General features: G+C 52.6%; 1 protein-coding gene across 1 annotated transcript; it reads left to right on the top strand.

The window, feature by feature from the left end:
• The first annotated feature begins 1,767 nt into the window (after positions 1-1,767).
• Positions 1,768-4,402, top strand: KCNJ4 (potassium inwardly rectifying channel subfamily J member 4). The gene is made up of 2 exons (XM_009812972.2): positions 1,768-1,805; positions 3,073-4,402. Exons 1-2 carry the CDS (start codon positions 1,768-1,770, stop codon positions 4,400-4,402), a joined length of 1,368 nt encoding a protein of 455 aa, XP_009811274.2.
• Positions 4,403-17,138: the final 12,736 nt, after the last annotated feature.

Here is a 17,138-nt window from a genome sequence, read left to right on the forward strand (position 1 = left end):
GATACGTCTTAGCTTTATCCTAGGGGGACCATCTGTGGGCATGAAGTGACCTTTCTTCATCACCTGGTCATCCCTCAACATTTCTGATGAATTTAGGTTACTGACCCCTGTTTCTGCTGTAGGTTACCCAGCTGCACAACAAAATTTCCTGCATCTGGTCAAACCGACTCTCCTTAAAGACTTGGATGCTGTAGGGTGGTGAGGGGGTAGGTGCTGGCAGAGTTCAGTGCCCAAGTGCTTTTTCCTGATGGGACTTTTTAGGCAGCTGTTCTCTTTTACCTCTATAAGGTGAGCTGTGGACTACAAGGGTGCTGTCTTGCCCTGATCCCATAATAGTCCTGGTCTGAACAACCATGTTTGTGTTGCCACAGGGCTTAAACTGCCTCAGTAACCTTGGTCTCTGGAGGAGAGACTGCTGGTTAATCTTCATCCCAGTCATGACAACGGCAGTGCTTGCATGTCAGATGTGATATCTGGAGCTCCTTACTTGCTGCTTTCTAGTCTGTGCTCCTAACTGGGGAAAGCTGGTGGTCACCCTTAGCCACAGGAAGCCCTGTTCTGCAACAATGATGATGAGACAAGGATGGTTCTCACCAGCTTTTCTGTCCCTGACATCACTTGCTGTTCCTCTCTCCTGTCCGTGCATGACCACTTGCAAGCAGCTCTAAACCTTGGATTTGACCCAGAAATCCTTGGATTTGTCACAGATATGGCAACCACTGGTTGCTTGTCGGTAAGGCTGGGAGAAAGCAAACTAGCTGGCTGTGTCTGTTCCTACGCTCCGCACTGGCTGCTGTAATCCACAGGTTACAGTGCAGGATTAGCACAGGTGTATAAAGCCCTTCCTAATCTGTGAGTCATTACCACCTCACTGCATTTCACTTCCCAGCAGCTCTGAGCAGGCAGGGTAGGTCGGCTCTTGAGTCTTTGGTTTCCTTGTTCTTCAGTTCAGGGAGGACTGGTTTGGGACATAACATCTCCTGGACATCCTCCCCAGGGCTGTGCTGCTGATCTGCTCCTTGGATGCTGTAACACAGGGCGCATCGCAAGGTCTGTTTGCTCTAACGGGCTTCTCCCTATCTACCCCTAAGCTTTTCCTTTCCATCAGTTCTCTCTTCTGGCTCTACTCATCACTTTTCTTCTTCTCCTTGAAACAAGGGGGATGTTTTGCACCCCCTGGAAATAAATTCCCTCTGGGTCAGGCTGGGCTGACGGGGATCCCTGAGGGTTGCCATGCATGTGCATGCTTCGTTAGTCTTTGCGTGTGAGGTATTTAACCCAGCTGAGCTCTCGTCCTAGTGTAAGCTATGATATTATTATAATGGTTCAGGGCAAGGGCTCTGCAAGCTGCTCAGTCGTTGTGCCCTTGATGTGGAGAGTGGTGACCAGCTGGCCCTGCACCTCTCCCAGCAGTACATGCCGGGGAGTGTGGGGGCTGCAGGCTATGCTACCCGGTCTGCATCCATCAGCTCCTCACCTGCCCGAGCCAGGCTGTGGCATGATGTCCTGTGGACGCTGCCAGACCCTCCTGAGCAAAAGGCTGGGAGCCCTGTGTCTCCCGCTCCAGGACTGGAACAGGTGCTGTCAGGAGAGGCTCTGACTGGGTTTTGCTTCGTCCTTTTCTGCAAGGCGCGTGCCCGGGAGCAATCACAATGGCAGCACGGGCCCCAGCTCACTGGAGGTGAAACACGGAGCCGCCTGGTCCCATGTGAGTGCTGCTGTATGAGATCCCACACCCTCCCAGCTCCTGCGGCCCCCTAACACCTGATGATACAGCGAGCCATGGGCAGTATCCGAGTCAACCGGTGAGTAACCCCCTTCTGAAGGACTGCTGCTGCCCAGGGTGGCCTGGTCCTCCTCATCTGACACCTCAGGCCCTACCTTCAGCCTGCCTTCTGGTATATTCTTCTCAAACTATCTACTAGGGGCTTTCCTGCTGCAAGGTATGGCTCATCTCTCCTTCTTCAGTCCAAGACACGCCATACATGGGGGCAGTGCTCAGAGGAGGAGTGCTACGGAGGAGAAGCAAAGTGCTGCGTGGTGCTGGACCAGAAATTACAGATTCCAGCAGTGCTGCAGAGGCCCGGGTCCCCAGGAGTCCCCAGGAGTCCCAGCTCCAGCCACGGGTGCTTCCCCTGCTCCCTCTTCCCACGAGAGAAGGAGGAGGGTCATGGAGCCCATGCTGGAGGGCTCCAGCTGACATGTCAACACTATGGGGTGGGAGGGAGGTGCTGCCAGCCCAACATGTCCTGGGAAGCCTGGACTCAGCGGTCACAAGGGCAGAGTGGTCTTGGTGGGTTTGTGCACTCCCTTGATTTCCCCAGTGATCAGAGCATCTTCTATCATCACGTCTTTAAGGAGTATATGCAACCGTAGACCCAGCACCACACAAGGGGCAGTAGCAGTGCCTCCCTGCCCCCCAGGGAGGGGAACTGGAGGGGCAAAGGTCTCCCAGAAAGTGTGTGGGGAGCTTCTCCCAGGGCAATCTGCCAGCACTTTGGCTGTTGATCTCCAAATTACACCTTTGGCTTTGGATGTGGCATGCTGGGAGCCATGCGCGTTGCTGTGGCAACAGAATTGTCCTGAGCACAGGAAGTGTATAAACATTGTCACTGACACACCATGAAATCAATGAGGAGAGCAGAAGAGAAAATAGAAACTCTCGGCCTTACATTATGTGTGGGCCAAAATGTGGCCAGACTGCGGGTGCTTGCTCCCAGGCTTCCCGGCTGCCCAAACTGCCATCAGGCTTCAAAGCCTTGGACCCCCTCTCACAACAAAGGCTGGAGGATAGCACAGCGCTACAAGCTTCTCCTGCTTTGCTGCCCTATCAGGACTTTGCTAGCTACAACCTCCTGGCAGCAAGACTTGGCAAATATTGCAGCCGAGCTCCACCAATTTGGTCAGGGTGGCACCACGGTGCAATAACCAGGGAAACGTGCTGTTGTGATATTCAGCACTGCGGTACCATAGCCCTATGAGCCACCCACGAGTCTCCCACCCTCGCTGTCTCGGTAGTTGCTGTTATTTGTCATGTATTTCTGCTGGAAATGCCTGTTTCTTCTCTTCCAGGTACAGCATCGTGTCGACTGAAGAGGATGGACACAAGGTCTCTGCGCTGGGCAGTATGAACGGGCATAGCCGGAACGGGAAGGGCCATGCCCCCCGGCGGAAGCACCGCAACCGCTTTGTGAAGAAGAACGGCCAGTGCAATGTCTACTTTGCCAACCTGAGCAACAAGTCTCAGCGCTACATGGCTGATATCTTCACCACCTGTGTGGACACCCGCTGGCGGTACATGCTTATGATCTTCTCTGCCGCCTTCCTGGTCTCCTGGCTCTTCTTTGGCTTCCTGTTCTGGTGCATTGCTTTCTTCCATGGTGACCTCAATACACCGGCGGTGGGTGGCAGTCCCTCTCTCCTCAAGCCCTGCATCATGCATGTGAACAGCTTCCTAGGGGCTTTTCTTTTTTCAGTGGAGACACAGACAACCATTGGGTATGGCTTCCGCTGCGTGACTGAGGAGTGTCCACTGGCTATCATGGCAGTTGTGGTCCAGTCCATTGTGGGCTGTGTTATTGACTCCTTCATGATTGGCACTATCATGGCCAAGATGGCAAGGCCCAAGAAGCGGGCCCAAACCCTCCTCTTCAGTCACCATGCGGTCATCTCAGTGCGGGATGGCAAACTGTGCCTCATGTGGCGGGTGGGCAACCTGAGGAGGAGCCACATCGTGGAGGCCCACGTCCGAGCCCAGCTCATCAAGCCCTATATGACAGAGGAAGGGGAATACCTCCCCCTGGACCAGCGGGACCTAAATGTGGGCTACGACGTGGGCCTCGATCGTATATTTTTGGTCTCACCCATTATTATCGTTCATGAGATTGACGAGGAGAGCCCGCTCTATGGGATTGGCAAGGAGGAGCTGGAAACAGAGAACTTTGAGATTGTTGTTATCCTGGAGGGGATGGTGGAAGCCACAGCCATGACCACACAGGCTCGAAGCTCTTACCTCGCTAGTGAAATCCTTTGGGGTCATCGTTTTGAACCAGTTGTGTTTGAGGAGAAGAACCACTACAAAGTGGATTATTCGCGCTTTCACAAGACCTACGAGGTAGCTGGTACGCCTTGCTGCTCAGCCCGGGAGCTGCAAGAAAGCAAGATGACTATCTTACCTTCTCCCCCACCTCCCAGTGCCTTCTGCTACGAGAATGAGCTAGCTCTTGTCAGTCAAGACGAAGACGAAGACGATGACGAAGTGGGTGTGGTGTTAGGGGGCAGCACCAAGGAGGAAGGAGGCGTCATCCAGATGATGGATTTTGGAAGCCACCTAGACCTGGAGCGGCTCCAGGCAACTCTGCCCCTAGATACAATCTCATACCGCAGGGAGTCAGCCATCTAACTCCTCCAGCCTCCCCATTCCACACCCTTCGCCCAACGTCTCCTCCTCCGTTCTGTACCCGTACATAGCTGGATAAGTCCCTTGCCCACCAAAAGATGCCTCCCATGACTGCCTCTCAGCCCCTGAGTACACCAAGGCCTGGAGCTGCTCTGATATACTTCCCCTTCCCCTGAAGTCATACTGCCTGGAAGAGGAGTGAGGATACACTATTATGCCCTTGTGTGCAGCTCATGCTAGGACCCCTTTCCTGCCCAGAGGCAGGAGAGCAGCATGCCTGGTTTCTCGTCTCTGGAGAGGCAACAGGAGTCCCTGCCCTCGACGGACAGACTGGGACCTGCAGCAAGTGTTTCTGCTGCTGAGGCAACAGCAGACTTTCTGTCCTCTCTCAGTGTGGGTAAGGCCCCATGGCTGTCAAGAGTCATGACTGTCACTAGGAGAGGAGTGATACATAAGCACTGACCAGATGAGGATGGACAGGAGAGTTTAGGACTCCTGGAGGGAGTGGGGAAGGATCTCAAGGGAGGGGTTTATTTGCATGTTTATTGCTTGTTGCACATGACTTCCTTTGTATATAAAACAGAACGAGAACTGAAATCCATATTCTTCCACTACAAATGCCAAGCTAGGAGACAAGGACGCTCTGTGTAGCCTGCTCTGCACTCTCCTTGGCTTTTGGCATCTGTCACCTCCAGAAGCAGCCTGACTCCACAGACTCAGACCTAGTTCTCCCAGTCCTCTTGAGAAACACGTCCTGCTCCTCTCCTGAGATGCCTGGCAGAGGAGGCAGGGCCCTGTGCTTGCACACTCAGACTGCTCCCTGGCACAGCATGGCCGGGATGACAGACAAGTGACCTGACTGGACAGCAGACCCTCAACTTGCTCCTTTCACCTCCTCTGTTCTTCTCCCTGCTGCCATCAGCTGTAAAACTGAATTTGTAACTATTTATTTTTAATAAAGTCTAATATCCCAGGGAGAGGTTTGGAATCAAAGGAGACACCCCAAGGCTGCAGCCTGGTATAGAGACTGATAAGTTATTAGTGCTGGTGTTTGCTATTTGTATGGTGTTGGTGCCTGGAAGCTTCACCAGGAGGGCTCCTCTGTTCTGGCCCTCCCTGGTAAAGAGTTACGACAAGAGGCTCAGAGAACTTGCTTGAGGAGAAGATCATACAAAATCTATGTATGAAGGGAAGCATTTGCATTAAAATTACCAGTAGGATGGGCCAAACAATCCTGCTTGCTTTGGAGATAATGAGAGTTTTGCCCAGGGAAGGGTTATAGATATGCTTGATGAAGAGACAGAGACATGCAAGACACTGCTCTAGGTGTAAGGCTCAAAAAAAAAAAAAACAAAAAAACCCCACCCCAAAACCTCTTTTTTTGCTAGAAGCAAGTAAGAACTAGAGGAAATGAGGGAGGGCATCAACCAGAGCTAGACCTGTAACATCACTTTGCTATCATTTCACAAAAGATGAGAAAACCTAGTGAGCTTTTTCCTCTCCTTCAAAACTGTAGATGACCTGAGGACACAAAGACAAACAGGTAGCTCAGGAAGCTGCTCTGGGCACCCAACAGTTGTGCTATGGGCAGAATGGCTGAAGAAATGATGTCTCACCCAACACCTGATCTACAAAGCAGAAAAACAGCATATCAATATCAATTTGGATTTGGTTCAAGAAGCAAGAGAAAGGGGGGAAGAAGCAGAAGGGGAAGGAAGGAAATAGCAGGAGTGAGAGGAAGAAGCAGGCACAGCAGGCAGGCGGAGGAGGAGGAGGAAGAGAAAAAGAAGAGACAGTGAGGTAATATGGGAGTGCATTTGAGAAAGAGCGGGGATAGACTAACAAGATGGGTCTAGACCCAGCCGTGGCCATTTCTCTTCCTGGGGAGCAGGTTCTGTGGGGGGACAGCTGCACTGCACAGGTTTGTTCTGCACCCAAGCAGTGATCTGACACCTTTGGGAAGCCCTGCCAAGAAGGGAAGAGGAGCTGGCAGGGGGATGAGAGAAGAGCAGACAGGTAACAACTGGAGAGCAGACCACCAGGAGAGGGGCGGGGGGGAGGAAAGGCATCACTCCTGATGCCTCCCTCTCCTTCCATCAGGCACAGAGTGAGAACAGGAGCTCGTGGATCCTGGCGTTTCCCATGTATGACTTAATACACAGCCTCATTTTTCCACATGGGTCCCTGTCCCACCTCTCCTCCCCATTGCTAATTAATGAAGTCCCTCCCTCTCTCCTTTTATTATTTTTTTTTTCCCCAGAGGGAATAAGCAGGGGCTGGTATTGACCTGGCTTTTAATACAGCTTTCAGAGCTGGGTGCCTGCCACTGGCCATGGCAGTGGAAACAACCTAATGGACCGAGAGAGAAGGACTCTGTGTGAGAGGACACGGGCATCCAGGACACAGACTGAGGTGGTGGCATCCAGGAGAGCGGGAACCCGGATGGCTGGGGACCCCCTGACCGAGGTACAGCATCCTTTGGAAGCAGATGGCAGCGCCTTGGTGGGGATGAAGTGCCCACAGCCTGTTAGCTCTTGGGAGGCTCATCTCCAAGGAGTGACGCCCAGGGAGCCTGGGCAAGGTTGGGGCAGCTGAGGTGCACTGGGGCCATGGGCATGCACAGCTGGGGTGGTGGAGGCGGCACACAGGCCAGCACTGCCACCCCTCACTTCAGACGACATGACTCTTGGGGGAAAAATGGGAAAAGGTTGCAATGCTGCTAAGGGAACAAGCGTCACGCAGCCACGCTGGGATCCCAGCCCCCTCCGTATGTTTGAACCTGCTGGCCCTTTTCATGTCATGTTTGGCATCACAGTGGAAAAGACATCGAGACGTTGAGGAAAATGCAGCTAAACCCCTGCTGTTCACAATAAAATGGGGAGAAAGCTGGCAACACTGTCACATTGTTAGAGAAGGGAGAGAGCTGAGGAGGACCCAAGAAAGAGAAGGGGGCTGAGGGAAGAGGGCAGAGGGAAGGAGAGGAACAGCCAGAATGCAGGAGAACAGAGGTGATGGGTAAACGTTTGCCCATCAGGCACTCCTCCCATAGCTGTGCTTATGTTGCCAAAATGGCACGTTCCTTGGGCACACATAGCCCATCTTACTGCACGGTGAGGTCACTCCTCCCAGTAGAAAGTGCTCTTCTGCCTCTGCAAGCTGCACGCATGCCCACAGGCTTTGCTGATACACAGCGGTACGTACATCCTTCTGCAAAGGTACTTCTGTAACTGCATGCTCAAATCACAGAGTACTTGTGCCCAAGTACACACTGCACATACCTACATGTGTATGCCACACATGAGGGCCTAACCCATCCTATACCACAACTTCATCCCATAAACACCCAAGGATGTACGCACAAGTGCCATGTGACAGCAGCATCCACCTCAAAAATCGCCTCTCTGGCTGTAGGCTGGGGACTCCTTTATGTAGCTCATGAAAGGCCACCAAGAGAATCCACCTCAGAAGGCTGTTTGCTATAAAGAAGACTGGACATCTTTAAGGAGTCTGCAAATCAGCTCTCCAAGCCATTCATAACCATAAACACACCTGATATTTTGGCTGTTGCATACAATATGTGGAGCATCACCTTTCGGGCAGGTGACACTTTCTTCTTCTGTGCGCTCCAGAGAAGACACCTCTATTGCACGGCAGGGCATGACATCCCTGAGCTCCCTCCCTCATCCAGGATCTGATGGAGGCACTGCTTCCCCAAGGCCTGCCCCTAATCCCAAGGGGCTGTCAGCCTGCTTTTCAGGAGGAAGACACTGCTGCTTTGTTTATCTGCCCACAATCTATTTCCTTGGCTTGTTATTGAAAGCTATTCAAATATCAGAAAGATAATGGAGACAGGAAGGACTTTTTCCCTATGAGTAAGATCCAGGCACTAGTTCAGATCCTCCACCCCATGACAACTAACTACGCTGCTGTCACTCTTCCCAGCTTTCAGATGAATGTTGTTGTTGTTTTAAATGACACTTGAGAAACTTGTTTCATGTTTTATTTTTGGTGACACTTTTGGACAACCCTTTTGAACAGAAGTCGTCATTGGCACCTTTCAACTCACCCAAAACTTGCTCAGCAAAACATTTTGATACATACTGCGACTAAAAATATTTTCAAGGAAAACAACAATAATCTCAAAAGGGGAGAAAACGGGTTTGAATTTCCATGATTAGGAAATGGTGTTGAAAATGTCTGTGCTGCTGAAGAAACGTGTTCCTTTTCAACCAGCCCAGTTTCGTCCAGGTTTGGCTGAGGAGAGGAGCAGGGCACACAGTGCTGCCTCAGCAGCTGCACGCAGGCTCATGACCTCTGCATGGCAAAATGCCTCCTCTGCTCGCTTTGAGCTTTAGCAGCCCTTCTTTGCCTTTGCAGGAGGGCCTGAAGTCTCTCCCAGCTTTTGGACAGGCAATATGAAGTGGCCATGGTTTTAAACATCACCAAAAAAAAACCCCAACAGAAGAAAAAGCCTTACCTTCTCAGGCCATTAAGGGCTTGCTCTTGCCCCTGCGAAGTCAATGGGACTTTTGCCATTGCCAGTGGTAAGAGCAGAGCTGGGCCCTAATGGAGCACCGCTATTGGAAAACCCCGCAGGCGCCGGCCCTGTGCGAAATCCGCAGGGCCGAGACGGACTATTGCCAGCTGCGCAGGAGGGGGAGAGGAGGAAAGGCAGCCTGCTGGGATGCTGAAAGCATGGGCACCCCCGCTGGGGCAGGTAAAGGGGGACAGCAGAGGGATGGGGAGGAAGGGGAGGCAGTCTGTCAATGCAGCCGCCCGTGGCACGATATGCCACAGCTGGGGGATGCCACACCAGGGGGAGCTGAGGCAGTAGCAGGTTCTTGGAGGGGCTACACAGGCTTCTCCTCCTGCCACGGGCAGCAGGGCGGGGGTCCTGCCCTCCCCAGCCCTGCTGTGTTCCTGTCGGCGGGACACAGCGCAGGGAGGCTGAGCGGCACGGCACTGCCCGGGGAGCCCGGCCGTTGCCCGGCCTCAGAGCACCATCTAGAGATGAAAGCGGGGCTGGCATCCCCGCAGGTCCCGGGAACCCCGCAGGTCCCGGCGTCCCCGCAGGTCCCGGGAACCCCGCAGGTCCCGGCGTCCCCGCAGGTCCCGGCTACCCGGGCTGGCCCAGGGCTGCCACCCGCCCCGGCGCTGGCGTGACACCGCGGGGCTGGGCTGGGACCGGGGCTGGCTCCCCGGGTAGTGCCGTGGGTCAGAGGTGGGGGTCGGGTGTGGAAACGTTTGATCCTGAGGGAAGGCAGGGGCTGAGAGGACCGGCACCCACCGCCAGCGCTGCACCCATAACCTGCAGTAAAGGTCACCCCGGCTGACAGCCGGGCCGGGGCTTTCACAGAACGGCCACTGACTCTGGAAGCAGTTCAGATATCTGCTACCACTTTGATTTCTTCTTGGGGAGAAGCCTACAAAGCCGCTCCAGCCCTGGGAAGTTAGGCAGAGATGATCTGTGTTCAGAGTCCGGTTCTTCTGGTTGCCGCCTTGCTGCCTGCCTGCCCTTCAGTCATTGCCTCACAGCCCTGCCTGGTAGAATGGGCTCAATGTATGAGATTTACTCCCTTTTTTCCTATTATTCAGTCCCTTGGCAAGGCACACACAACTTACAGCTGTGGCAGGGCGCTGCTGCCTTTTCTGTGCCACAGGCAGCCGGCCAGCATGCTCCCCCAGCAGGAGAGGGGCAGTGAAACTGCATGGAAGTGAAGAAATGCCCCATTTGGTGGTGTCCTTGCCAGCATGAGGGCTCTCGGGTGGAGGGTTTGCAATACTCTGAAAGCTCTGCTGGCAACCAACCTTTTCATACCCCCTTGGGACATTAAATAATGACAGTCTAGCTTGCAAACTGTACAGAGTCTCCAGGGCTTCTTCCAGTTCCTGGGGAAAGCAACACCAGCAGAGCGGTCAGTGGGCCACTAGTGTATTTGCTTACCTTTGAAGACATCCCCTCCAGAAGAAACCATCTAGTGGGGGCAACCCCTCTGCTCTCTGGGCAGCCCGGCACACAGACCAGACCCCAACTGACTGGCTATCAAAGTCAGGTCAGCATGGAAAGAGGAAACGCGTGTTGCCAAGCAGAGCCATGTGATTTCACTGCCCTGATGCCTGTGAAGAAATTTGGGATGAACACAAACACCATCCTGAAATAGCCTGTGAGACACTGGATATTTGAGCTTTAAAAGTTTTTTTGGCCTCTGAAATTAGCAGGATTATTTTGGTACTGGCCCCAGATTTGAAATAGCATGGCTTGAAAGCTAGAACCTGGTAATATTTGGGTTCCTGTCTGTAGTGCATTGGTAGACTTGTTTGAATGTCCCAGCGCTACTGCCACTGAAAGTCAGCTGTACGATACAAAGCCTTGTAACAGAAGCCATGCAAACAATAGAATAAGGAGCTTGAAATTGCTGCTGACAGGTGATTAGATGCTCACCCAGCAACAGACTCTGCATGTCTATCAGGGACCTGACACAGGCCTGCACACCACTCCTGGGGTATCAGAGGAAGACAAGCTAACGCAGAAACTGTACAGATGACTTTGAAGATATGTATAACATGACCTGCAACCTGCACATGCTTCTCTCAGGGATAAAATAATGAATCAGTTGGAGAGTGGGTGCGAGCATGACAGGCAATGCAGACCTATAGCAGAACACTTGGTACGACACAGAAGGAGCTGATTAAATGTACGCAAAGTGGAGCCACCATTTAGCTCCAGGCTGCTGAGTGACACCATGTGCCTTTTGCTCTCCAGGACACAGTGTTGTGCTCACTAGCAACCAGGCTGCTTTGGCTAGAGAAACTTATGTGACCCATCCAGCATTGCACGAGGCTGTGGGGGAAGTGGGTCAGAGCTCTGATGAGAAACAGCTCTGGAGCAGAGAGCTGCAGCCATGGGGTGTCTGGCTGCACCTGGAGTGCCAGGGTTAAGTAATTGGGAGCTCTGGAGTGCCCAAGGAGCCAGCAGTGCTCTGCGATCTGGTAGGGGCTGCTGGGACTGAGTGGTCTGAGGTCAGTGGAGGAGGGAAGTCAGGGAGAGAGCAGCTGGCAGCAGTTGCTGCAGAGGAGATGCAAGGTGCATTGGTGGAGCTGTACTGGCCAGATGAATCTGCATGCTCCCTGCTTGAGACACAGCTCTCCTGCAGCAGTCAGATGGTCTCAAGAGCTTGAAATGCATTGTCAGCTGTTAAAATGCAAGAGCAATTTGTGAAAAACATGGGATTTTTCTGAGTTATTGTAATTATTTGATAATTTGTCCAATGGAGAAGCCTCCAGAGCCCTCAGGTCTTCCGTGGCCCCGTTGTGCTTGCTGCTGCAGTTGCAAGAGAAGGGGAAGCTCCTGTTCTCAGCCAGAAAGAAAACAAAGGGGGAAGGAAGCAGCTGACAGCAAGGCAAAGTGACTTGCCCACATCACGAAGCAGTCAGTGGGAGAAGGAAGAATTTAACTTGCCACTGTGGGCTTAACCTATCACCTCTTTGCACAGCTGGGGACGTTGCGAGTGATAAATGAACCAGGAATGGTTCCCAAAATAGTGTTCTGCCCATCCTGCAGCTGCAGTGAAGCTGTGGCCAGGACGTTGTACCTCCCTAGGTATGTACACAACACCCATCACCTTCGTACCACTGTCTACCACTCCAAACAGCAGCTCTGACGGACCCAGTGCAGTCCATATTCCCAACTCAGATTCCCTTGGCCTCCAGACATCCAGATGTAGAAACTGGGAGCCATTGGGCCACAGGCCTCAAAATAGCCTACGTGGGGCCTTACAGATACAAATCAGCACTTTCAAATCACACCCAGAAGTGAACAGGAGGTCATGGCAGGATTAGATGAGCACGTCCTGAGGTCCCTGATGAGCAACAGCACGATGCAAAGCAGAAACGAAAATCCACAACCTCAGTCCTTGCAGGGAACAAGTCCCCAGCTGCCTCTCGCCCTGCGCTGTGTGGGATGATGGGTGGTGAGATGGCCTTTTGTTAATCAGTGCCCTGTGCCTGGCATTCAGCTGGAGAGGACAAGCTGTCCCTTACAGAGAAACCCCTTGCATAAGAATTAAAGAGGAGCTGGGCTGAGATGCTGAACTAATTCACTAGGGCATGCTGGGAAGCTGCATTTTAAGCCATTCTCACTACCCTCCCATCTCCCCGTGCGTTGTTTATCTCTCCTGTCCCGCCCACAGCAGTACGTGAATTATCCTGACTGGGCAAGCTGGTTTCATAACCGCCTGTGCTACGTCCCGTCCTCCCACCCCCTGAGTCCGCATGGGAGATGCTCGTACATGGGAGGCTTTTTAGCTACCGCCAGTTTACACCCCTGTGAATAACAAGCCCACACAAACGCCGCTCTCCACCCCCCACGCACGCAGTATCTGCACTCTGCACATGCATTTCGCTACTATGGCCACATGTTCACTCCCCTGGCACACGCATGCACACTCTTACTGCACACTTACATCACAAGCTCCTTGCAAGCGCGCTTCGCGTGCGTGTGACACTCAGCGAGCTCACCGGCACGCGCAAAACTGACACGCTTGTCACACACGTTCAGACCTACTGCCCCAGTTGCTCCCCTGCCACTGCGTGCTCCTCACCCATCGCCCATCGTGTGTGTGTGATACCTCATCCTCCTTCAGCTGCACCCTTCACATGGGACTTGTGCCACAGGTTTGCAGCTCACCCTTGCCACAGACATATATGTGTGGCACATATGTACCTGGGCCATGCCAAACACACACCATACACAAATGGGGCACTGCGCATCATAGGATAATTCTGGTTGAAGGAGACCTCAGGACAGCTCTAGTCCAGCCTCCTGCTCAAAGGAGGGTCAGCAAAGAGGTTAAAGAAGGTCACTCAGAGCTTTATCTGGTCTTGTAAACCTCTAAGGATGGAGACTGCGCAGCGTCTCTGGGCAAATTTCCCCCATGCTTGACTGTCTTTGGAGACAGATTTTCCTCGTATCCAGCTGGACCTCTCTTGTTTCAACTTATACTCATTGTCTCTCATCCTCCCACCACATGCTGCTGTGAAGAGCTTGGCTCTGTCTTTTACCAAGATTCCCAGGTCCTTTCCCACAGAGCCATTCTCCATCTGGCAGGTCCCCAGCCTGTATTGTGGCCAGGGCATCTTCCTTCCCAGGTAAAAGGCTTTGCATTTGCCCTTGCTGAACTCACAATGTTCCTGCAGGCCCATCCCTCCAGCCTGCTTATGAACTTCTGATGGCAGCCCTGCCCTCAGGCATCTTGACTGGTCCCCTCTTCAACCAGGTGTCATCTGCAAGCTTGATGGGAGTGTACCCCATCACCTCCTCCAGGTCGTGGATAACCATGTCAAACAGGACAGGTGGCAGGACAGCCCCCTGAGGCACCCCACTTGGTACGAGCTTCTAGGCTGAGTACAACCCATTAACCACTACGCCCTGAGCCTGACCAGCCAACCAGTTTTTTTACCCATCTGCTTGTCCACCTATTGACACTGCTACACCTTTACCTGGATATCAGAACATTGTGGGAGACTGTGTTGAAAGCCTGGCTGAATTTGAGATAAACGACTTCCACCACCCTCCCCTCACCCACAAATCCAGTCATTTTATTGTAGAAGGCTATCAGGTTCTTCAGGCATGATTTATCCTTGGTAAATCCACACTGACAGTTGCCAGTCACCTTCTTCTCCTTCATGTGTGCAGAAATGTGTTCCAAGAGGGCCCCCTCCAGGGACCGAATGAATCTGACCAGCCTGTAGTTCCCAGGATCAATCTTTTGTCCTTTTTTGAAGAAGAATGCAGTATTTGCCTTTCTCCAGTCATGGGGGACCTTCTCTGATCTGTACTTCTTTATCTAGCCTCTCCTGCAACCAGCCTCCCAAACACAAGTCATTTCACAGCTGAATTGCCTCCTGTCTGACCAGTCCTGTACTTCATTTGGTCTGACCTGCAAATCTTCCTACAGGGGCAAATATGGCTTCTCAGTTCTCCGTTGCTTTGCTCCTGCTATTCCTAAGAAAGACAGAGACAAGGCTGTGTCTCTGAGCCTCAGGGTTGTTTCTCTTCTCCTTGGGCTGCACATCCTCTTACTAGAGGCTTTGAGAAGTTCACACTGCTGCGAAAAGCCATCCCTGGTGTCATGCAGAAAGGGAGAGGGGAGCACAGCAGCCTGATCCCACCCTGCAGGAAGATAGGATGGGGCTGTCCCAGTTGATGGCTCTGCCTCAGGGTGTGGCCATGGAGCAAAAGCCCAAAGAGAGAGAGGGACCAGTTCAGCTCCATTTATCCAAAAAAGAAGAGTCTTGGAGTTTCTTAGAGGGAGACTGCTTTCAATGTGAGGAGGAATCCATGAGACTTTGCAAGGCAGAGGTGGTGCCTCCCCTGCATCCCTGCATCTTGCCTAGGATGCTGGGCCAGGTTCTTTGACCACCCCCAGGCGCCCAGATGCCTTGGTGCCCAGGGAGCACTCAGCATGCAGGCAAGGAGGATGAGGTTACATGTCTTCAAGCAAGATCCTGCTGATTCAACCCTCAGTCTGGCTCCTCCCAAGGAACCTTGGCCCTGTCCTGTAGTCCTCTGCTATGTCTGCCCTGGCCTAACACAGCTCTGAGGGTACACATGAATATTCCCGTTTGTTTGGGTGTTTTTCCATTAGAACTTTTTTTTTTTTTTTTTTTTTTTTTTACCAAAGCAAGCCAACATAAGTGTAATAAAGAGAGTAAGTTGCAAACTGACAGAAACTGGGAATACCACGAGGATAAAAAAGGCAAGGTACATGGAAAAAAGCAATAAAGGCCCTTAATTACAGGTGTGGCCAGGAGCAGCTCCTATTATTAAGGTTGTCGACACTTCCCCTTTTAAGACCCTGTTTTTATTTGCTTGTAACTTTGTTAAAGTTTCACCACTGGAGCAGAAGTTTTCCATAGAAGTGATTGCCTCAACTTTCATTGAGCGCATTTATTTAGTTTTTTCTGAAAATGTTGGCCCACCACTAGGTTTCCCAGCTGGAGGAAGTATACATATGGCCCTGGGGATGAAAGCTGCAGATCTTCCGGGCTTTCAAGCAAGGGCTTGGCCTTGGGCAGGACATCAGTTTTTGTGTCACAGAGGCTGTGTTTTGCCAGCTCTATGAAACACCACTGCTCTCCCCCACTGGCGTGGACAAATTACATGGTTTTGCTAAACATGGGAGGAAGACCTGTCACAGCTTCACAGCTACAAAGATTTCAGCCTCTGCTAACCTGTCCAACCCTCCCTTGGCTTCTGAGGCTGGCGTGACAGCGTGTGGGCTTTCCCATGGAGAAGCAGGGCTGAAGGAAACTGGGAGGGCTTTCCCTTCTAGGGCCATATCCTGCTGCTCTGTGTCAGGCACCGGGCTGAATCCCTCGATGCCTCCCTCTGCTCTGCCCTCCTGGCCACCTGTCTTTTGGCTTCTGGGAAGCCCAGTAGAGGAAAGCCCCTGATTTAAATAGGAAAGGGATGAAACTCAAAGGGAAAGGACCAAAAATCTGGGAAAAAACAAATGAGACAGGGAGAGGGATGAGACCGGGAGAGGGATGAGACCAGGAGCTGAAGGGAGGTGCCGAGGCTGATTGGGCAAGGGGCTATTGTCTGGGAGCTGCTGGAGTGACTTGGGCTGGCTGAGCAGAGGAATTGGGAGCAGAAAGCAGGGCTGGCTGGGCAGTGAGATGGGCAATGGGAAGAGCAAAGGCGTGGTGATCAGAGATGGGGAATGGGAAGAGCAGAGGAGGGGTGATCGGCAGCGGGGTGAGCAGGGGGGATGGGAGGGAGGCAGGCAGCACTCAAACCATTTGCCTGGGGAGTGGGGGATTCTGGTGACAGATGGGGACTGGGGATGGAGGGGAGCTGCCACTGACCGACTGCACAGGAAGGCTTGGAGTGGTGACAGGGAGCAGCTTGCGTGGAGGGGGACAGCATGTGGTGGGAAAGCTGGGACTGACTGGCCAAGGACACACAGCTGAGCCAGACTGGTACTGTCTGGGCAGGAGACTGGGCCCAGGGTGCTGTGGGGAAGAGACAGGGAAGGGCAGGTGAGGTGGACCTCGGAGGGGGCAATGGCCAAGCCCAGAGCCCAGGACTTCATCACAAGCCTGAAGAAGGAAAGCTGAAAGTGGGAAGCTTGGAGGGGACAAGGGGAGCAGGGAGGACAGCTGTATCAGCTTGTGTTTCTGGGACCACAGATTTCTTCAGTGCCTGAATAAAAGTCTTCTCCCAAGTCTTCTTCCCAAGTCTTACTGCTCCTGTGCTGTTACCCCAAATGCTGCCCGACAGCACATCTCACCTCTCGCCAGCTCTGCTCCTCACTGAGGACAACAGGCCACTGCTGCTATCTGTTACATCAGAATACACATTTCTCATCCCTGAGAAATGGCAGCACGAAGGCTGGCTGTACAACTGCCCTTCAATGTCCTCATGCATATGAATTACGGTTGAGTCTTTAAGGATGTGGCCGCAGATTTATTTTCCACAGGACACCTGCAGCACACAGGTCAGATGGTGCTTTGGATGAGTCTGGGCTGTGTCATGAAGAAGGCTCCTTGCAGGGACTCAGCATCATCTCTTTTTTTTTTCCCCTCAAAAGTGTGAAGAAAAAGGAGTGACTCATTGCTGAGACAGTTGTGTGTTGGCCTGGATCCCTGCCCCGGATTTCCTACCTGATGCTGAGCGAGTCACTCACAGCAACCTTTTCAGAGGTAGCTATTAGCTATGTTTTATTTACTTTGGTGT

The sequence above is a fragment of the Gavia stellata genome, chromosome 4 (genome assembly GCF_030936135.1).
Source record: "Gavia stellata isolate bGavSte3 chromosome 4, bGavSte3.hap2, whole genome shotgun sequence".
In the NCBI taxonomy this organism is placed as follows: Eukaryota; Metazoa; Chordata; class Aves; order Gaviiformes; family Gaviidae; genus Gavia; species Gavia stellata.